Source organism: Pogonomyrmex barbatus, unplaced genomic scaffold (assembly GCF_055798465.1).
Source record: "Pogonomyrmex barbatus isolate J1 unplaced genomic scaffold, ASM5579846v1 scaffold17, whole genome shotgun sequence".
NCBI lineage: Eukaryota > Metazoa > Arthropoda > Insecta > Hymenoptera > Formicidae > Pogonomyrmex > Pogonomyrmex barbatus.
In genome coordinates, this window is record NW_028297113.1 from 342,677 (window position 1) to 366,890 (window position 24,214).

Here is a 24,214-nt window from a genome sequence, read left to right on the forward strand (position 1 = left end):
ATTTGTCATAATTACTATGTAGCAATGTGATTTTCGTATTACACTTGATGTTATATCGTATCTTTATTCAGTGTATGATATAATTCACTTTAGGTTGTACGACAGTTGAAGCTTTAGAAGCCGCAACTCTACATCCTGCGAAAACTCTCGGTATCGATTCTCATAAAGGTGTTCTCAATTTTGGAGCTGATGCTGATTTCATATTACTTGATGAGAAATTGGAATTATTATCAACGTGGATTTCAGGAGAATGTGTTTATAGGAAGAATACTGATAGTGTGAAATAATTTGATATGAGAATTTGAATAAATATTAATATAAACCTGCATCAATTACTATTTAAAACAAAGACCATCAATTACTATTTAAAACAAAGATGAGTCTTCTACTGAATGACTAACTGAATGATATATAAAATGAGCGAGAAACTCATGTTCCAACGAAAAATCTATACTTATTTCGGAGAAATATTTATATGTATACAATTTTTGTATATTTACATCTATAATTTTATAAATTTTAATAATTATATAATAAATTTTGTAATTACCACACACACACACACACACACACACACACACACACACACACACACACACACACACACACACACACACACACACACACACACACACACACACACACACACACACACACACACACACACACACACACACACACACACACACACACACACACACACACACACACACACACACACACACACACACACACACACACACACACACACACACACACACACACACACACACACACACACACACACACACACACACACACACACACACACACACACACACACACACACACACACACACACACACACACACACACACACACACACACACACACACACACACACACACACACACACACACACACACACACACACACACACACACACACACACACACACACACACACACACACACACACACACACACACACACACACACACACACACACACACACACACACACACACACACACACACACACACACACACACACACACACACACACACACACACACACACACACACACACACACACACACACACACACACACACACACACACACACACACACACACACACACACACACACACACACACACACACACACACACACACACACACACACACACACACACACACACACACACACACACACACACACACACACACACACACACACACACACACACACACACACACACACACACACACACACACTATTCCTGCGCGACGTATTAAAGTTTACAATTCGACGGCATATTTAACGTATGGTTCGCCCGGTGTTGTACCCTCGGTATTTCATGTACAATTGGTCGCGATATCGGTGTGACAGATATTACACCCGAAAGTCATCCAGGAACTATCATAAGAGCGTATTTCTCCTCAGCATTTTTGGAGGCCAAGCAACATATGATGTCCATTATAATCATAAGCATCGCATAATTCCACAACATGTTCTAAGAATGCCGACGGGTCGCGTCCGTCAAAGTGACAGTTCCACTTTCGTATTTGGTTTATAATCTTAGCGGTCGGATTATTTCCATGGATTCCGGCGCGCTGTTGATCGGGAGTCTGTCAACTGCTCCCATTTGATCAGTGGACATGCCAGCTTGCGACATGTCTTCGTTCTTTTTAATGTATTACGCCAGTCGTTGTCGTAGTTTGTCTATACTTTGCATTAAATCGGCGTGCCACGAGTTCGATCTGCAATTCGTTTCTCTTCAAATCGTATATCCACGATGATCTCTTATCAAAGAAGTAATAATAATGATCTCAATAATTATTTTTTAACGGTAGTCTCCCTTAAAACAGAGCGGTTTTCCCATCCGAATCGGATTTTATTTGGAGCGCGGAATAGCTTGTCAGTTGTAACAGATTTGGTAAATTAGAATAATTATCGAAACTCCAATCTATATCTTTAATAATTGAGATTTATAATAAATCAAAAGGAAGATAATATAATAAGAGTTTAAGAGATTGTTTACAATCTCTTAAACTCTTATTATATTATTTTCCTTTTGATTTATTATAAATCTTACCTTATTATATTATCTTATTATATTATTATATTGATTTATTATAAATCTTACCTTATTATATTATCTTCCAATATTCTCTGGATCATGCCAATGTGTCGTGATACAGATTTAATGCTCGCGATACGTTCACGGAGATCGCCAGTGCAGTAGCTATCGGAAGGCGAACTGGTAATGATGGCCGCGATATTCGCGCGCGATTTTTGACGATCGGCGGGATGGTCGCGAGTCGACGCGCTCGTTGTTGCCTAGCAACGATGATCGTAAGTCACGCCGTTGTCACAATAGCAGAGAATTATCTAATTCGGGGAGAAGCGGTCTTTTCGGCGTTCACTTACGTATCACTTATATATATATAGGTATATTTGCCCCGGCGCGTAAAAATGACTAATCTCCGGCCGAAGATTTTGAGATCGCGCTGATTTCTTGGTGGTGCTTCAAAGATAGAGGAAGCGGTCGGCCGGTATAGGCCGACCCGGCCGGACTCGGCGGAGAGCATCCCAATGATACTCATATCCCTCTTCCTCAATGATACTCCTTATCGAAACTCTAGAAGAAGCAATCGGTCGGAAATGTCCGGGCGGAGGCAGGTTACCCTCATCTTCAACGATGCGCTTTCTTGAGCAGGTATCGGGATAGAAAAAATTGAACAATTGGATGCCGGTTGGTCGGGCGGAGCAGAGAACATCCTAACTTGTGGTCTTCCTCGCAATTGCGGAAGACGGTTCGGAGAGGACGGGCCTGTCGGGAATGTCCAGATAGAGGCAGACTTTTCTCACTTCGTTTTTTCAGCTTCATCTCTAGAAGCGGAACGCGGATTGATTCGTGAGAGCGAGTCTTAATTTAAGGAGGATCTCATTTGATAGAGCGAAGGACAGCTTTTTATATCACCGCGATCCGATATTTATATGGGCTGATTTGGAACAGTTTGGATCTGATCGTGAATGGTAATTAAACCGTCGCCGCCGCTCTAATGAGATCAGCGCTTTTTTATCTCCGGAAGATTTCGTGGAATTCCGGAGATACTCGGATGTTGTGTTCATAGCATAGACATAGTATACCTAGACATAGTATACCGAGTGTTGAGGAATGGGGATCGAGGTGCACGTAGAAAAAGATAAAATCTGTTTTGTGTCTTCGCGTTCTCTGTTCGCGCATGCGTATAAAATGTACATCTGTAAGTGGAGATCGTAAATAAGGAATTTAAAAACTACATATATTGTTGTCTGTAGCTGAACTGAAGATATCATTAATAACACAAAATGTAAGTATTATGTACTAAATATGAGTTCAAATTCTTAATCGAAATAATATCTTTAATTATCATAAGACAGTAAAAGTTATAAGTGTTATAAGAATGTGTGTGTGTGTGTGTGTGTGTGTGTGTGTGTGTGTGTGTGTGTGTGTGCGCGCGCGCGCGTGCGTGCGTGCGTGCGTGCGTGTGTGCGTGCGTGCGTGCGTGCGCGCGTGCGTGCGTGCGTGTGTGTATATACGCTATCCTCATATCGATTTCCAATCTGAAGGTCGTTCCTTGCTGACGCGGTATCAAGCGATTGTCAAGTATTGTTGTTGTGAGAGAGTTAACAGCACGCGAATTTAAGTCATGTCGCGGTGAATTTATATTGAATTGTAGAAAGTTTTTGTTAGCTCCCGTGTTTCTGTGGTTAATAAAGTGTATTCTTACATTTCCTAAACTCTCTCTCTCTCTCTTCTTTCCTTGGCGTGAGTGTAACGCGAGTGAATCCGTCGCGAGCGCGACATTTTTGGGGGCTCGTCCGGAATCGGTAAACATAGCAGAGCATTAAGCGGTATTGACAGGAAAGCATTTAGCGACGGAAGTGAGACAAGAAGAAGCGTTGGAGAGACGGATTGTCTCGGCCAGGAAGAGAGCTTGCACGCGTGCGCAGGAACCGAAAACGATTCCGAGTCTGGAGATGGTTTTCTGAATGATTATAGAGGAGCTTTTTAGAGAGGAACGCGCGGAGCGGCGACGCGGAGCGGAAGAGCGTGGAGAATCAATGCAGCAGTTCGAGGAGCATGAACTATCCATACCAGACCAGTCAAATCCAATTTTTAATCTCGATCTTGGTTTAAAATTAAAGCCCGACACATATGACGGAAGTGTTCCTTTGCGAGAATTTTTATCTCAGTTTTGAATTAATTGCTTGGGCAAATAGATAGGGAAATTTGGAGAAAGTAATCGTATTGGCTTCCTGTTTAAGAGGGGGCACGTTCAATTTTAGAGGGGGAAACGGAATTGGAAAATTCGCAATATAGAGAATTAGTTTCAAGATTAGAGTTACGTTTTGGGGAAAAACTTTCGACACAAAATTACTATATGCAATTTATAAATCGAAAACAGAAATTCGGGGAAGATTTGATTACGCTTGATTCGGACTTGGAGCGTTTGTCTCATCTAGCCTATCCGGAATGCTCGCCTGGCATACATAATAAAATTGCATGCTCGCAATTTATTATTGCGATGGTTTTATTAAACAAATCCTTCAAATGGAGGGGCATATATCTTTATGGGTCGCCGTGGAAAGAGTCATGGCGGTAAAAATTATTAGGGAAAATAGTTCTACATTTCAGAAGAAATCCCAGTTACGCACAGAATAAATCGGACATAGCAGGTTATGAATTGGAATGAATTGGATATGAATGAATTGGACACAGGTCCAAACGGACATAAGGTAGTTGAAATCGGACACAGTGAAAATCAGACACAATGGCAATCGAACACATTGAAAATCGGACACAGTAGGAAATGGACACATGGTAACTACAATCGGACACAGTGACGATCGGACACAGCAGCAATCGGACACAGTGCCAATCGGACACAGTAATGGAAATGGACGCACGGATAGTTAAATAAATAAATAGATAAAAGAATCTGGCAAAAAAATGCGGCAGTCTCGCAAACCGAGATATTAAGCGTTAAATTTGACGACTTTTTTGATTAAGAAATCTGTCATAGCGACGTAATGCAGGAAACTGAGCATGCATTGTGACTCTGTACGTATGAAGAGTAGGGAGATACAAAGGGCAAAGCCCCTTCGTCAGAGGTCCAAGGAGCTTCGCCCCCTGGCGGGAAGGAGGGAGTGGGGGGCAAAGCCTCCCCCATCATCATAGAATTAATTATGAAAACAATACAAAATTATATTTGTAACAAAATGAAAAGATCAGCGAAAACTTTATCCAATTCTTGCGTTCGGATCTTTGCTAATCTTTCTAGGATCTATCATTCTAGGATCTATCATTTTAGTATATGGTAGACTCATTAATTTAGTAGGGCGAAAAATTACGTCTTCATCCCCAAACCTTGCGTAGGGATCTGTGCCAATCTTTCTAAGATCTATCATTTTATCAGTAAGGCAAAAGATTGTATTTTGCATTTCGAATATAATAATACTTTTAACACTTTTTTAGGAAAACTATCACGATTACAACTATCCGTGTGTCCGTTTCCTACTGTGTCCGATTGTCACTGTATCCGATTGTTACTGTGTCCAATTGCAGCTACCGTGTGTTCATTTCCTACTGTATCCGATTGTTACTGTGTCTGATTGTCAGTGTGTCCGATTATTACTGTATCCGATTTCAACCATCTTGTGTCCGTTTCTTATTATGTCCGTTTGGACCTGTGTCCGATCCATTCAACCTGTTGGGTCCGATTTATTCTGTGCGCAACTGGGACTCAAATTTCAGGAGAGGGACCGAAAGAAATAAATTAATTTTAAAATCAGACGCGAACGGACTTTTAAACGAAGGAGAAATTGACGCGCGTGATTACAAGCAAAATTGCGAGAAATTTCATAATTTTAAGGAAAAACAAAAGGAAACTTTCGGTTCTAAAGGAGCCAACGAATGCTGGCAATGTGGAGTTAAGGGGCACTTCCGATCAAAGTGTCCTTCATTAGTTAATTCAAAGAAGGGAAACTTGGGCTCACCGAGCTTTGCAGCGCTTTGTTTTGTAACGCAGGGCTCGGCATGGAAAAGTAATATCACAAGGGGAAGGAATTTTTTTTTTAGGAATTTAAGTGGGAAATTTTTGTTTTCAAGAAAGGATAGACGATCAAAATTGTGTTTTAAAAATTGATACAGACTCAGATGTTTTGATTCTTGAAACATAAAAGGAAGATTAGGCTGGGAAAGCAACAGTTTTAGGTAGGGAATAAAAAATTAAGATATCCTACTGAGCAAGAAGTTCCTATTGATTTTAAAACAAATGTTAAAGTTGAGTTAGGGAAGTTTTCTTTAGAATTTCCGATATGTGGCGGAAATTAAGGATGAATGCATCTTGGATTGCATCTTGGAAGCAGATTTTCTTGTTAAAGTCGGACAGAACAAGATCTTCAATTCGCAATGATGTTTCTAGAGAAGAGGGGAACCTATCTTGTTCTCGTATTAGTCTCCCAGAAAAGAAATTCCTGAATTTTTATTAGATTTCTTCAATAGGAATTTGAAAGGGTTAAATAATTGATTTACAAAAGGGTTAATAATTGATTTACAAAAGAAAAGTTTTTCTGAATTTCTCGAAGAATTTCAGGATATCTTTTTGGAAAATATTGTAGCGGGTAATTGCTCGGTAATAGAGCACTCAATTTCTGTAGGAAAATCAAGTCCTATAAAACAGGCTCCTAGACGCATTCCCTTACAGATGCGAGATGAGGTAGAGAAAATTCTTGAAAAGATGAAACAGCAAGGGGTGATTGAAGAATCCCATAGTCCTTGGGTTTCACCTGCGGTTATGGTGAAGAAGAAGGACAGGACGTTGAGGTTCTGTGTGAATTACAGAAAGCTCAACGCAATCACTGAGGATTGTTACCCATTGCCAAAAATTGATGATCTTCTTGATTGATTGTCAGAAAATTTCTGGTTTTTCACTCTGGCGCAATAATTGCAGTCACTTTCCGCATAGGGGCGTCTTGATAATCCATCAGCGTTCCCATGCGATTTCCCTGCTCGATGAGAAATTTCGAAATTATATTGCTGAGGACGTTGCAACCAGCGGGCCAACTGACTTTCTAGTTCCCTAAAAGATATCAATCATCGAAGATAAACATGCTCAGCTTTGGTAGATTTAAAAAATGGGTATTGGCAAGTGAAACTTCGTCCAGAAGATAACAAAAAGACAGCATTCTCAATAGGAAACGGTTTGTGGCAATTTACTGTGATGCCATTTGGATTATGTAATGCTCCGGCGACTTTTGAGAGGTTAATGGAAAGAGTCTTCATCAGATATAAAAAAAATCTGTTTGGTTTATTTAGATGATGTGATTTTCAGTAAAATCTTTGAGAAGATGTTAGGTTGTTTAATCTTCGGGAAGTTTTTCTTCATCTCAAAGCAGCAAATTTAAAAATTAATCCAAAGAAATGTTCCCTGTTTGGAAGGAAAGTTAAATATTTCATAAAGTAATGAAGTCTCGAAAAAAGGAATCTCTACTGACTCTGAAAAGATTGCTTCCGTGCTGAAATAGCCTGTTCTGCGGAATAAGAAGCAAGTCCGTAGCTTTTTGGGATTTTGCTCCTATTATAAGAAATTTGTTAGAGGATTTTCGCAAATTGCAAAACCCTTGTTTTTCTTGAGAAATAGTGTAAGTTTGTTTGGAATGAATATTGTCAGGAGGCATTTGAAAAGCTAAAGCGATGTTTGATTTCTTCCCCTGTCTTGTCTTTTCCTCTCTTGTCAATTGAGACAGGAAAATTTATTTTGGATACTGACGCCTCGAATCATGGCATTGATGCTGTTTTATCCCAAATTCAAGAAGAAAAGGAGAGGGTAATTGCTTATTGTAGTGTAACGCGGTCACCTCGCTCGGCGCTCGGATCGGTTCGTCGGTGTCCGGGTTCGAGAGGAGGGGAGACTCAAGCGTACGCGAACACAAGTGGCGGCGTGAAAAAGATAGTTTATTTAGCGAAAGAGAGATACAGCGTGCAGGACCAAGAGATGTCGCAGTGTCGCTGGTAGCAAAGCGGAGACGCAACTGGTTGGCGCAAGGCGATGAGGTGCGCAGGACAGGTGCGGTGTGCGGTCGACAACGGTCGATTTACACGGCGTGGTTACCACTAGGGGTCTTAGGATTACTGACTTATAACTAGCGGCCTTAATCTCTATCGCATGCACTTACGAGCTAATGTCAGGCGGGACGGTTAGGTATTGCGGGCAGGGTCGAGTGCCACGTCGAGCCCTGCCTTCGCAACGGAAACCGGTGACACCCGGTGGAGCTGAGTGAAACCTCAGCCCGAGGAGCGGTGGCAGGAGTCGGAGAAACCCGACAGAGCTGAGTGAAACCTCAGCTCGTGGAGCGGTGACAGGAGTCGGCGAAACCCGACAGAGCTGAGTGAAACCTCAGCCCGTGGAGCGGTGACAGGAATCGGCGAAACCCGACAGAGCTGAGTGAAACCTCAGTCCGTGGAGCGGTGACAGGAGTCGGTGAAACCCGACAGAGCTGAGTGAAACCTCAGCCCGTAGGTAGAGAAAGCCGGTGAAACCCGGCAGAGCCAAGCGAAACCTTGGCCCCGAGAGGTAGTAGGTACTGGTTAGGTATCAGGAGTCGGATCGCAGGATGGGATCTGGTGTCGATGTCTCGGCCGGCCGGGCTTATATACCCGGCCGACGTTCCCCACTGCGCGCCGTCGGTCCGGTGGCGGGGAGTCGGTATCGCGTGGGGACATCGCGAGCGAGATAGCGTGAGCGAGACGGCGCGTGCGCCCTACAGGTAAGCGAATGCGATAGCGCGAGTGGTGTACGTGCAAGCGGGATGGATAGTGCGGGGTAGTAAGCCAAGCGTTTCTCTGTATGTATATATTTATGTATGTGTATGTATATATATATATATATATATATGTATATTCGTAACGGCCCTGCCGTTACAGTAGTAGGATGTTAAATAAAACCGAAAGGAATTATTGTGTTACTTGTAGAGAATTGTTAGCAATAGTTGACTCTTTGAAAAGTTTTTATCACTATTTATATGGATGAGAATTCTTAATAAAAACTGAGCATGTTTATCTTCGATGATTGATATCTTTTAGGGAACTAGAAAGTCAGTTGGCCCGCTGGTTGCAACATCCTCAGCAATATAATTTCGAAATTTCTCATCGAGCAGGGAAATCGCATGGGAACGCTGATGGATTATCAAGACGCCCCTATGCGGAAAGTGACTGCAATTATTGCGCCAGAGTGGAAAGAAAAGAGGAGGAAAATAAAGGGGAATATTTAGGAAGAATAGTTTTAGAGGGAAGAGAATCGAAAGATTAGCGGGCAGCGCAGTTAGAAGATTCTTCGATTGTTGAAATTCTTCGAAGTAAGAAAATAGGTAGACGCCCTCTTCAACATGAGATTATTTCCGGGATTTACTTCTTCGAAAATTTATTGGTATCAATGGGATTTTCTGGTCTTATTAAAGATGGAATTCTTTGTAGGAGATGGGAGTCTGATTTGAAAACTGTTATTTTTCAAATTGTTGTTCCTCACAAAATGATGCAACAGATTTTGGAGGAGGCTCCTACAGGAGGGCATTTTGGAGTTAATAAAACTCTTAAGAAGATTCGGAAGCGTTTCTTTTGGGCGACATGTAAACAAGATGTGGAACATTGGATTAAGATCTATAAAATTTGTGTTGCTAAAAAAGGTCTTGCTGCTGGGGAAAATCTGTTTTTCAGATTTATAATGTGGGAGTTCCCTTTGAGAGGGTGCAGATGGAAGTGTTAAGTGCCTTACTATTTTTTTCTTCCGGGAATAAATATTTATTAGTAGTGACTGATTATTTCTCAAAATGGGTGGAAGCTTTTCCACTAAGTGTAAATATCAAAATTAGTAGAAGTCTTTGTAAGTCAGATAGTATCTAGACATGGAGTGCCATTAGAAATACATACGGATCAGGGAAGGAATTTCGAACCGCGAAATTTAACAAAGTCTGATGTTGTTGTTCCATCTGACTGTTGGATTATGGATGAAGAAGAGTAGTGCGAGTTTTCTTTATTCCTAAAATTTGACATAATTCAAGGAGTACTCTTCTTCATCCACAATCCAACAGTCAGATGGAACAACAATATCAGACTTTGTTAAATTATTTATCTAAAATTATTTCAGAAAATGAGAGAGATTGGGATCGTTGGGTTCCTTTAGGATTATTAGTTTACAGATCTTGTAAGGCATGAGGTTTTACTCCTGCAGAGTTGAATTTGGGTAGAGAATTAAGATTGCTTATAGATCTTCTTCGTTTGTTCTCCTGAAACCAATAATGTTTCTCAAGACGGAGGATATTTATTTAGATTGAGAGAAAGAATGAATCATATCCATAATGTTGCGAATTAATGTATGGATTTAAGGTCTCAAAGGACAAAAATAAATCGAAAGGATAGGCGGTTGAATTTTGTGCCTGGCCAGAGAGTTTGATTTTATAATCCTCAAAGGATGTGAGGTAGAGCTTCCAAGTTGCAAAGTAGTTGGAAAGGACCTTATGAACTAGTTAGGAAAATGACATAGTTTATTGCATTCGTAAAACGAAAAAACATAAAAATAAAGTAGTACATTTAGATAGATTAGCTTCATTTGAGGAAAGGAAAAATTTGTAGGGAAAAGAATCGAAACTAAGCCTGTAAATGTGTAAAAAGAGATATGTGAATATTTCAGTTTTGGGGAAACAATTTGAAAAAGAGTTCTTTTTATAATGAAAAAGAGGTAGATTCTGTTTATGTTTTCGTTTCTTGGCATATATAATATATAATATATATTATATATATATATATATATATATATATATATATATATATATATATACGAGGGTCTGAAAAGTTTGGAGAACATAGAAACAAGTATTTTTTCGGGCAAATATAGTTTTATTTTTCAACATAACATTTCCTTTTAAGTCGATACACTTTTTCCATCTCTCTAACCTCTTTAACCTCTCCAAATAGTAGTTGGCGTCTTGCTTCGCAAAATAGGCGTTTACGTATGCGATGATCTCCTCGTTCGATGAAAATCTCTGTCCTCCAAGCGAAACTTTAAGCTTAGGAAACAGGAAAAAGTCGCTGGGGGCCAGATCTGGTGAATACGGTGGGTGGTCAACCAATTCGAAGTGCAGTTCGTGAATTTTGGCCATGGCAACCGCCGAAGTGTGAGCAGGTGCATTGTCTTGATGGAACAGCACTTTCTTCTTCTTCAAATACGGCCGTTTTTTTGTAATTTCTGCCTTCAGCTTATCAAGTAATGATACGTAATACGCTCCCGTTATTGTTTTATCTTTTTCAAGATAATCGATACACACAATTCTGTGACTATTCCAAAAAACAGTCGCCATTACCTTCCCAGCTGATGGAACCGTCTTCACTTTTTTCGGAACAGATTCACCCTTTGCAGTCCACTGTTTTGACTGTTCTTTTGTCTTTGGAGTGTAGTGGTGGATCCAAGTTTCATCTACAGTTATGAATCGACGCAAAAAATCTGACTCGTTTCGCTTGAACCGCTCCAACAGGGTCTTGGAAATGTTCATTCGAATTCGTTCTGGGTCCAAAGTGAGTAAGCGCGGCACCCAACGCACGGATAGCTTGCGCATATCCAATTCTTCAGTCAATATATGACAAACGCGTTCTTTCGATATGCCCATAGCCTCTGCTATCTCTCTAATCTTGATTCGACGGTCGTCCAGTACCATTTGAACATTGTCGATGTTATCAGCGGTGGTCGCAGTTTTTGGCCGTCCCGAACGCTCATCATCAGCCAAGCTAATACGACCACATTTAAATTCAGTTGCCTATCTTTTTACGGTGGTAAATGATGGGGCAGAGTCTCCGTAAACAGCGTCTAACTCGATTTTAATTTGCGCAGGCGTATTGCCTTTCAAATGTAAGAATTTAATCACGGCACGATATTCAATTTTTTCCATTTTTACAAAAACACTGACATCGACTGACACAAACGACTGTCAAACAACAACTGAGCGTCCAAAATGGCTGAAATTTTCACAAAAGTCTTTCAAAGCATATACTATTGTAATACTAGAATGGTTTTGACGAGTAACGTCATCTTCATGTTAAGGCTCAAAACTTTTCAGACTACCCTCGTATTATAATATATATTATATATATATATATATATATATATATATATATTATATGTGTGCATGTGTGCGTGCGTGCGTGCGTGTGTGGCGGTACACCTAACAATACACAAGTGCACACCCTGTATAAGAACCATAGTGCGCGGCACTGCCGCTACGCGGCACAGGAAGATAAACATTTTCTCGTGACTAAGATTAGGTTACGAGCAGTATATAAGGGCACAATCAAACCTTCAGCACGCTTCTCGCTTTTCGAACTGAGCTCTCTGGGCTTCCGAACAAGCATAAAAGTATGCTCCCTGAACCTCTTGGAGAAGACAAACGGCTCTTTTCAACCGTAACAGTTTTGGATTGATAGAGAGAGAGAACTCACTGGGTCTCGATACCACAATATAGAGTGTGCTCTCTGGGCCTCTGTACAAACGGCTCTTCTCAAAGCCACGTCGAGAAAACCTTCCGTAATAGAAGTTACTCTGCCGCGGAAGCATCGAGGCAAGAATTCACCTGCGATCACTACCTCAGCGACCTGGAGAAGCTCGCCTAGATCAAGGTGTCTTCTTCCTATCATGGAGGCTCATCTCGATAAAATTCCTATGTACTACAGAGACGACGATGGCCACTCAGACGAGTTCGTGGCCATATACTTGCTTTTATAAGCCACCAACGAGCGACGCGGCCACTCAGATTAACTCATGGTCTCCTTCGCCAGCTCGGTTTTCAACTCCGCCATAGCAGATACCGATCTCAGATGATCCAGTGACACCTACATCTCACCCACGGATGCCTGGCAGAAAAAAGAAGAGGTGACGCAAGAATCAAAAGATCCAGGCACGTATCAAGGAGTTATTCGGGAGCGACTCCTCCACGTGATCCAAGGCTCCCCCGAATCGCAGGCTCTTCGGAGCCATCATAATACGCCATCAAAAAATAATTATCAAAGAACGATCACTTGTAAATATTAGCCGTAATAAACGTAATAACAAGATATTACGACTTTAATCCGTGGAAATCTTTACCTCCTTTTCACAATATATATATATATATATATATATATTTAGCTTATACATTTAGCTTTCACAGAGGTTACAGCAAGCAAAGAAAAGTGTGACAAGAAAAGTGAGAAAATCGAACAAATTGAAGAAAATCACAGATGTGCTATTAGTTGTGGTACATACTATATAATATGAAATAATAAACACATCATCATCTGAAAGCGATAAAGATATGGAAATGGAAATATACGCGAAACGATAGAAAAAAATTCCCAAAGTAGAAAATTATGTAAAACTTATAATACCAACATTAACTGTTTAGCAATTCAAGACTCATTTCAGGTTTTTCAATACATGTAGCACAATATAAATGATTTTTTTTTATTTTTTAAAGAATATTCGTTATATCGAAATGCTAATTGTAAGATATATTAATTGTAGTAAGTAGGGAATATAATACATAATTAATATGTAATTGATTTAGAAATGTTTCGTTCAACCTTCGATTATTCAATGAAAACAGTCAATAATTACTTATTTTGAGTATTAAAATTACTAAACAATATTTTAATACTTAAAATAAGTAATTTCTAATATTAAATTGTAGTAAATTAGATTTCTATAAGGGATGCGTACATTTTATATCTAAATCTAGAAAATCGAAGCATAATCATAATCACATAATTGTCATCATATGTATTATTACCAACAGCGTTCACGGAGTTCGCCGAACGCTAACGCTACCAATGCACTACTTCAGAAGGATTGGCGTTGATAGTGCGCAATGATGACGTAAAATATTATACTATTTTTCATGATGATTTCATGATAGCATTGGTAGCGTTCCTAACTAGCTCCGTGAACAGACGTTAGCGCTAAATAGCGCTGACAGCGAATTCCCTGAACCACTTTATGCATGTATGTGCTTCACATGAACACCCGTGTGTAACTGGTGAGTTGTGCTGCCTCTGCTTATCTCCTATACCCGATTTATAATACATTAACTATTTCTCTTTATAACTTAAAAACTAAGTTCCGGATAAACTTTTGCCAAAGGAAAAATTGTTTCAGAATATAATTAGGTTCCTTGAAAAACATATGGATTATTTGTTGATGTTGTCCATTTGAAGAAATGACACTTACGAGACAAAAAAGTGTATTGTAAAGGAATTATATAAAAAATCGACATACTTATAGGACAGAGAAAAAAGTAATAAGGGAGTAAACTACTGTGACAGGATCAAAATTTCGATCTTTTTTTGTATGCATTTTTGTAATGTTTGGATTTTAAAAATATTTTCATAAAATATAAAAATAATGAAATTCGCAACATTTATAGAGAATTATAGTAATTGTGTGCAAAATGTTTAATAATAAAAATCATATTAGCCATATTAACTATAAAAGATTCCATTTCAACGTGCAGCTGGAAATGATCCAGACGCTGCTTGTCTGTTTCCTTTACGAAAAAGAACTACTGCCGGCTGTGTGCTTATTACAAACGGCTGTGTGGTTATTACCGCTGTGTAATGCTTACTCTCGATTATTACTATCTATGTAATAGCTACTTATAATGGATTACATGCCGATATTACATGCCTCACGCCTCACGCTGGAATGATTACATACAGATATTATTGACTCGTATTAATTAAATATGTATTATACAATTTTTTTCAAAAGCAATATAAAAAATATTGAAAAATATCTTTCGCAGAATTGATAAAAAAAAAAAACAAAATTAAATTATGTACACACACACACGCACACACACGCACGCACGCACGCACGCACGCACGCGCGCGCGCGCGCGCATGTGGGCAAGTATATTTCCATTTTACTCAGTCTCTATGAAATTGGCAAGAGGTATTATGCAAAACGAATAATTTTCGGTGCGAAAAATTTATTTGGATATACATAATTTTCAATTTCGATGCAAGACAACTATTTTTTTTTCGTTTTTACTCGTGAGAAATATTTAATACTCTATAACAAAGCGATCCTTCCCCCTTCGTTGTAACAAATTTCCCTCGACCCACCGCCCATCGAAGTCGCACTTCGCCGATCACCAGGAGTGCGACTCGTTGTCGCAAACCGGCGCTTACACCCATTTTTTTAATTCTACCAACAAAAGATTCTCTGAGTTATCTCGAAGAATCCATGCGAGCATTCGGCGAATATTTCGCTTCGCGATCTGCGCCTAGGAGCCAGCGTGCTCTCCGCGCCGCACCGACTACCGCGCTTAGGAGTTAGCGTACTCCCCGCACCACACCGAGTACCGCTCCACCAAATAGGAATAATCCTTGCTCCGTTTCCGATCCTTAACCCCAGATTTCCTATCACCCCGTGAAAGGATAGCCTAATCCCGAAATCGGCCAATCCGAATTCGTTCCGCACTGATCCCGCGGCCGATCTCGGATAATAGGGGCTCACTTTCCATGGAGAGCACCTGTCCTGACATCTCGAGCACAGCGTCGTTCAAAGAGAAACCAAGAAACCTTTCAAATCTGTTACCGAGCAGGTTAATTATGAAAGTACTGGGGAGCACCCAAGCACAGCCGAGTACGCTCGATTCACCATTCCATCACCGTTCCGAATTTCCTCCGAAAAACGTGCCAAGGAACACCTCGACACGGCCGTTAAAGTCATCTGGGCGCTCCCTGACAATCATCAAAAACACTGAGGTGCATTCTCGACGCCACCGGGGGGCATCCCAGGTCGATAACTTCCGAGCACCTCCACCTGAGTCAACGGGTTAACAAGTGAATTGGAGTTCCCGATTCCTGCCGTCAGAGAATTGACAATTGACGGCATTCCTTATGTCAAATCCCGAAGACATTCCTTGACATCAAAATCGAATGTTCCGAAACAGCCGCGGAATTCATCACGCGCCCACCGCATGCTCCGAAACTCCCGCTGACCGCTCGACCACACGTCACCCGCCTCGCGTCAGTACTCGCGCCCCGCGCTATACACAGCGGCCTTAAGATATTGATACCGCGCTAAGATAGTTGATCCGATCATTGTTCTCGCAAATCTTCACGATTAATATACGTCAACAATATTTAATGTTATTGTCGCAACACATCGCGGACGTCAAATATTAATAAAAGGATTATTATTACTTCATTACCTCTGTCGCTCTCACTTCCACTCCTGGTTGTCCGACTGAAAGTTATCCGCGCGCGGAAGTGAGGCCGTTTTAACTCAATATATTGATTATTCATTCAATATTAATAGAAATAATTTTTAAATTATTCTATATCTCTATATGCGATTTATTTGAACATCAACATCATGGGTGGGGGCATCCCGTTAGACCACGTTGCGAGTGACCACAACCACTCACAGTCGATGATTAGAAGTTTTCCTCTGTTCAAATGCTATGAGTGGCTGGTGGTCAATTGCAACGTGGTTAAACGGACCCCATCCTCATAGGTTTAGTCGATTATTTATGACACTTAACCAGTTCGCCGAAATTAAGCAATACTGCGCGGTTAGTAATAGGATATGTGAAAGGATATGTGACTGGTCATGTAAATGCAGATCATAAATTAATGATCAATCGAAATGAGGGTTAACTTCGAAGTTTTTTTTAACTGTAAATTAACAATGCGAATTTATCAAACTTTTCAGAGTTTTTTTTAGAGTATTTTGATACCCAAAATTGGACGTTTTTTTCATAAGAGAGGCAATAACTGTAACTGTATTTTTGCAGCAGTGGTTCAAAATAATCATTAACATTGCTCTGTAATCTCCTGATGATATTCTGTAATATTTTCTGTGATAATCTGTAATATTGCTGTGTAATTGCCAATAATATTTCTATGTAGTTGGTAGTAGTTCTTTTTCGTAAGGATTATCAGGATTACGAAAGATCTGTAGAATGAAATCCTTTATAATTAGTATGCTTCTTTCTCTGTTATTAAATATATATTATGAATTCTTAAGACGATCGTCATAATTAATCTTTCGACAATCTTTGAAATCTACAGTTTTTTGCAAGTTTTAAATATTTATCTTGAAATATTTTAAAGAAACTTATATTTATCTTTACTTACACTTCTTTACTTAGTCTTCATTTAAAAATTATAATAGATCGGAAAAATAAGAAACAATCTATTCCGAAGTCGGACTAAAAATAGCAAGAAACCAACCGCTCTCTGAATTGCTACGAGATAAAACAAGATAAAGGCAATACAAGCACGTCAGCTAAAAAATCGACATTTGTTAAAAGATGATCCAGCAATATCGTACAGAATATTAAATTTTTTGTCTATTTTTTTTATTTTAATTGAATTTCTTTATTATAAAACATGTGAAAATAAAAAATTCACTGGAATTGGGAATTCGAGTCATACCTTGTGCAAGCTCTCCTTTGAGTTGGATTTGGAGATGGCTTTTGTCCATTTTTCGATTTTAACTGAATTTCTTTGTTGCAAAACATGTGAAAGTGAGAGGTTCGTTTGGAGTTAAGAGCTCGAGTTATGCTAATCTCTCCTACTGCGCTCCAGGAGAATTTTTGATATATTTGTCAGTGGCATTAGAGAATATCACCGCTGCAGTCTAACTTGCATCCATCGAAAGAATAAGATCATCTCTTCAGAGTGCCGATCGTGAAGATTCGAAAATATATATATATATATATATATATATATATACGTATACATATATTATAATGTATGCATATGTATATATGACATTGTATTGTTAATAACATGTTCTAAACGTTATTGTGATAAATATCCCCATATATATATATATATATATATATATATATATATATATATATATATATCTCAGTAGTTGAAAGGCTAAGATACCTGTCCGGTAAGCAGAGAATTCAGGTTCGATTTCTGATTAAGGTAATATTTTTCGCAAAAATAGTAATTATTGAATTTTCATGATTGATTCGTGATTGGGTCCCCCGCCGTGACGCATACCCTCCCTTCTTACCCTCCTACAAATCAACCCAGCTCAAATTTCAAGAAACAAATCAATGTAGTCTTGGTTTTAAGTTAATTTTAAAATGTAAGAAGTGTGAGCCCAAATATATCGATTCGTGTCCTTTGATTCCTAATACATACAAGATAAACAGAAGATTTATATTTTCAATGCGAGAATCAATCTCAGCGGAAAAGTTTTGTGATAGATTTGCCTCAACCTATCTTTCTATGATCATGTTGTGAAACAAATCCACACTGCTACAAAATCAATCATGAACTTTTCGTTCGCCTTAGCGAACGCTTTCTTTCTCACTCTCTTTCTTTCTGCCATTTGTCCTTAGGCTTGCTTCTGGATACATGAACGTCGAGGAAATCGGTGCATTCTCTCTTTCTCTCTCTTTTTCACTTTCTTTCTTTTCTGCTATTTGCCCTTAGGCTCGCCCTTTGGATACGTAGACGTTGAAAAGATCGATGCATTTGTTCATAGGCCCGCCTTTGGATACATGGACGCTAAGGAAATCGGTGTACACCCTTTCTCTGTCTCTCTCTCTCTCTCTCTCTCTCTCTCTCTCTCTCTCTCTCTCTCTTGCCGCCTGTCCATGGGTTCACTTTTAAGAAACGCGGTCGCCGAAAACTCGGTGTATTACACTTCTTCTCTCCTATTTATAGTGTTCCGATCCAGATTATCGGCTCTCCCCGAGCAGAAGCGAACGAGAGCCTTGAAGAGAGCTTTGAAACATCTAAGGCATAAACTAAACAAACTAAACAAACGGTTTCGACGCGCACTCGCAGAGTCATTCGCGGAAGCAGATGTCGCCGCTCACCACCTCGCAGCTTTATTTATGCGACCGATCGATTCGTTCGCGGAATTAGATTACTCATCTATACCCGGGGAAATCTCCCCGATCGACCCTTTTTTCTCGGTCAAACAACAATCCTCTCTCATCCTCTCTCTCTATTCCGAGCTTGAAAATCTGCAAGTGATTAACCCTGGCAAAAATAAGGCGTAAATAAACAGTTGAGCGTAAGTCGAATGTAAGAGAAAAATAACAGAAGTGTAAACAAAGTTTCTAGGGAGCGTAGATTGGAACAGCGAAATGTAAAAGAAACGTAAAACGTTTACGAAGCGTTTCAATGCTTCTTTTACGTTCTATTGTTCCAATCTACGCTTCCTAAGAGCTTTGTTTATATTTCTGTTATTCTTCTCTTACATTCAACTTACATTCGCTCAATTTTTTATTTTCGCCAGGGAACCCGTTCGCGAAACTAGATTACTCCACTTTCCTCGCGGAAACTTCCCTGATCAGCCTTTTTCCCACAACCGAACACCAATCCTCTGTCAACGATTCCGAGTTTGAAAATTTGCAACCGATTAACCCGTTCGCGGAATTAGATTACTCAGCTACTTCTGCGGGGAACAAATAGACCCCGATAGATTTATTTTCCTCGGCGGAACAACAATCTTCCCTCGAACCTTCCGAACTCGAAAAACTCTCTTAACTAATAAAACAATTCCCTCAATCACTTTCTCTCCCTCCGCCAAATATTTTATCTGGGGATCTCCACCAATAGAGACATTAAACTCGCGCTTTATGCGAAAGCCCTACGGAAAGATCTTTACTGTATGTAACTCCCTTGTTCCTTCCTTCCGACTTCCTTCCTCGTTCTTGTGCACTTCTTTTATCAAGTTATCCCGAATCCTCCTTCACATATCGTGAAATTTATCCAACTACACCATCCCAAAAAATAACTAAACACGAAACACATGTATAAGTCCCGGTGAATAGATGATTTAACCCAAGATTTAAGAAATTGATCCACCAATCATAGTCCACTATTCTCCTATTCTTCGACTATGATTCGTTCGTTTCTTATTTAAGCTTGAATCACCTATTGTACACCGGGATTAATGCTGAATAGGATCCTACACACCACCTATTACACAAAAATAATATTAAGATCGATTTCCCGGTGAATTCCTGCCTGATGACTTCCGAACTAATGTAAATCGTGACGCACGCACGCACGCACGCACGCACGCACGCACGCACGCACGCACGCACGCACGCACGCACGCACGCACGCACGCACGCACGCACGCACGCACGCACGCACGCACGCACGCACGCACGCACGCACGCACGCACGCACGCACGCACGCACGCACGCACGCACGCACGCACGCACGCACGCACGCACGCACGCACGCACGCACGCACGCACGCACGCACGCACGCACGCACGCACGCACGCACGCACGCACGCACGCACGCACGCACGCACGCACGCACGCACGCACGCACGCACGCAATATATTAATATTTATTTTACTGTTTTAATTATTTAGAAAAATAGAAATAATTTAGCAAAGATGTTTAAATGATGGCTTGAATGATAGAGCAAAAAATACGCATATTTTTCATACAAAGATGCTGAAGCATAACGGCCGCACAGCTGCTGAACCTTGAGCAGTAATAAAAGTTTCAGAAATCGGCAGAAATTTTGCTAACTAAATTCCAGCTCTGCACTAGATCGTAAATAGAATGTAGGTCAGAAAATCACTGCTATGTATAACGCTCTCTTCGCGTATTATTAAAAAATAAAGTGTTCGTATTTTGAATGTATACAGTTTAAGTGGATCAAGAGATTCTATCTAAGAAATTAGAAATAATTTTTGCCAATTAGTTACATTTTTTATACAAATCATACATTTTTATACAATATATATATCTACATATTACTATTTCTTTTAAGAAGTATAGAATTAAAAATTTACATCTCATCCTTATTATTTTTTGATTTCTTTCTGAAACCTTTGGAGACTAATAATTCGTTACATTCTTCTCGAGTCAACCTGGACAATATTAATCTCTCTATTTCCTGTAATATTTTTAGAGATTAATACATATTTAATATTATGTTTAATTATAAAATTTCTGTTATTGAACCTCTTCATGTATATTGAATAAAACAAGTTCTGGTGTTGCACCAGGAATATGCTTGAATTCCACATTATCGCTGTATTGTATATTAAGGATTATAATTCCTAAGATTCCATCGTCCAAATAAAAGAAATAATACAATCAGGAAAAATCTTAATTAAAGAAAGGTGCTACAAATATTTTTGCTTTTATTTGAAAAAAGTAAAATAAATATCACTTTTTACAGTTTTTGAGGCAAAGAATTCAATGATACTTTAAAAAAAAAAAGGAATTTAAATCGGAAAAATGTATGTCATCCCAAGTCTTAAAATAATCAAATATCTCGAAAAATATAAAAAAATACGAAAAATATTTCAGATAAATTATAGAATTTCAAGAGGTTCCTATGATTATAATATCTATTTGCAGATAGCGCTATTGAAATCTTTTTCTAATCATCATTTTTTAAATGAAATCACAGCAAATAGATATGTATAACTGTTATATTGCCATAATAAAACAAAAATGTAACAAATATGTAATATAATATACATATAACATGTAACATCCATATTACTTATAATTTTTCACTTACTGAATGTTAAAATTACATAATATGTAACATTGAATAAATGTAACATTGAAATATTATATAACCATTACATAGTTATAAAAATGTAAATAATTTATACACAATATTGCATTTATATAACTTGCTAAAATATTGTTTAAATAAATGATTTCAATGTAATATAATTTCTATATTATTAATTGTATTATAGTTATTTTTTCATCTTGATTAATAAATGTTAAAATAATATTTTATTTATCATCTTGGAATCTCTTATTTGGAAAGGTTCCATTTGGATAGATTCTTATTTTAGATCTTTTATTCTACTAGTAGTATAGTTTTTATTTACGAGAAATAGAACTCTACTATCTTTAGCTGCCGCATGCTAGATTAGTAATTCAAATCATATAATAGCGATATAATATTAATATAATTTATATACCATGTGATATTGTCATCATATTAATATTCATTTATTATGATATATAAATAACGAAACAATATTATAGTTTTATAAATCTGTTAGAAGCATTAGGTTGTATACAAAATAAAGTTACATACCTGTAACTAGAACATAATATCTGTTATACTATACGTTACTTCTATGTCATGTAACACTTATATTCAGTGTTTGTTGAGATATATTTTGTTACATAATATAATGTTACACAATATTCCTTTAGTTACTCTAAATATAAAAGTATTAATATATAAATATTAAAAAATCAATAATTGAATCATATATGTTATATTATTTTATGTCAGAATATGTTAGAGTAAAATATAAAATGTCTTGTAAATTATTGACTTTTTGATAATTGTACTTTAATACTTTTATATCCAGAATAACTGGAGAAATTGTATTATGTAAGAAAAAATGATTCCATTTAAAAGAAAACAATTATAAAAAATTTCAAGTAGTTTGTAATTGCTATTTGCAAATAAATCAATATCATGATCATGTAACCTTAAAATCCTATTTTTTTTCATATCTTTCATATCTTTTGAAATATTTAATAATTCCAAGACTTTTAGGATCTATTGTATACTTGAAATCGCTATAACCAAAATTCAGACATTATTATTTAGATATTTTTATTCTACTCAATGTAAGATAATTATATCTTTACAGCAAGAAAATTACTAAATATAGTAGGTAGAAAATAGTTGCTAGATATATAATAGATATATTTTCATAATTTCTGAATATTTCTGTATATAGAACATATTAATTTCTCCATTAATACAATAAAATATTATTCTCTTAAAATAAGAGATAAAACAAGAAGCATTAGAAGCATTATTTTTCAAGACTTTTTAGCACCAATATTGTCAAATCTAAATGGTTATAAAATAGCAGTTACTTGATTTTTGCTGCTAATTTGCCAACAAATTATGCCAGCTCTACTCAATTTCTGCTAGCAATTTTCTGGTAGATTATGTCAGCAGATTCTATACTATTTTTATCATCAATCTGCTATCTAGTTATGTTCCATAATATTTGCTAATAGAATATAAATTGAATATAGACACAATTCATGCTAATCCACTGACATGTTTTGATCGAATCTGCTGCTAGTTTACTAACATTTTGCTTACTGGATATATAGACATAATCAATAACATTCATTCATATATGCCTCCATTTATAAAAGATTGATTAGAAATTAAAAAGTAAAAATTTAAAGAACATGAATATATATAAAAATAAATGAAGAAAAAATAACTCATTTCATCAAAATATATACTTTTTTTACAGTATATATAATTTTTTTAAATTTCATGTAAAAAGTTGTTTACTTTTTTATTTCTTAAATATTAATGTTATTTTAAATCATTCTGCAAACAGAAAAAAATATATTATAAACATTTCATATTTATAATAATGCAATTGGAAATAATAAAAATTATAAAAATGTAAAGTATATAATTATTGTAAAGGATACTATAATGGTAAATCCTCGAAGATGAATTGTTTGATGTCTAACAATCGGTTGAGAGAACAGCCGCTACAGCTCTATAGAATGAATAAAAAATAGAGACAATATAATAATCTTTGTTTACATTTGCTTATTTGATACACATATCAAAGAATATATTTGTATTAAATAAACTAAGTTAATTATAAAAGAGATACTAATTGATACAATAATATTGAATAAATATATTGGTGTATATACATAATGGCGTTAATTTATCATAAACATATTTTGGTATGTATATTAAGCGATTTGTAAAGAGTTATGAATGTTAGAATCATAAATGGATTATGTTACCTCAACTCTCGCAGATACATAATAATCATCTGCAGAATCCACAATAGAAATGCAACAGAGTACGAACACAAATATAAAGAAATAATTAATAACTGTGATAGGTGCCATTTTTATTCCAAAACAGAGATTTATCTTCTTTTTTACTGTATCGAGACTACACTAAACTGAACTGAAGTGAACCTAGTGAGGTCAGATCAAGTTCTCAAGTTTTCAAATTTATGAATCATAAGTTGAAAAATCACTGAGCGCTCACTGATCTGCTTTCTCTGCTAACCGCAACCAATAGATGCGAGGGATCACGAGAACTATGGGTATATTTGTTTATGCAGTCACTACCGCAGATGTCGTTCGTTTACTCCATCTGC

General features: G+C 37.7%; 1 protein-coding gene across 1 annotated transcript; it reads right to left on the reverse strand.

Annotated features, from left to right (window-relative positions):
• Positions 1 to 20,752: 20,752 nt before the first annotated feature.
• LOC105423955 (selenoprotein M-like) lies at positions 20,753 to 24,171 on the reverse strand. Its single transcript, XM_089074563.1, has 4 exons — positions 23,850 to 24,171; positions 23,520 to 23,590; positions 21,030 to 21,099; positions 20,753 to 20,961 (listed from the first exon to the last, which is right to left on the reverse strand). Exons 1-4 carry the CDS (start codon positions 23,955 to 23,957, stop codon positions 20,854 to 20,856), a joined length of 357 nt encoding a protein of 118 aa, XP_088930689.1. The 5' UTR covers positions 23,958 to 24,171; the 3' UTR covers positions 20,753 to 20,853.
• Between the last annotated feature and the right edge of the window lie 43 nt (positions 24,172 to 24,214).

Bases quoted from the DNA above. Each gene is read 5' to 3' on its own strand.
- LOC105423955 (XM_089074563.1), bottom strand. From the start codon at position 23,957: ATGGCACCTATCACAGTTATTAATTATTTCTTTATATTTGTGTTCGTA. The intron at 23,591-23,849 runs GTAACATAATCC...TTCATTCTATAG, and splicing joins ATGTATCTGCGAGAGTTGAG to AGCTGTAGCGGCTGTTCTCT. The intron at 21,100-23,519 runs GTATCCTTTACA...TATACAATACAG, and splicing joins TTCGAGGATTTACCATTATA to CGATAATGTGGAATTCAAGC.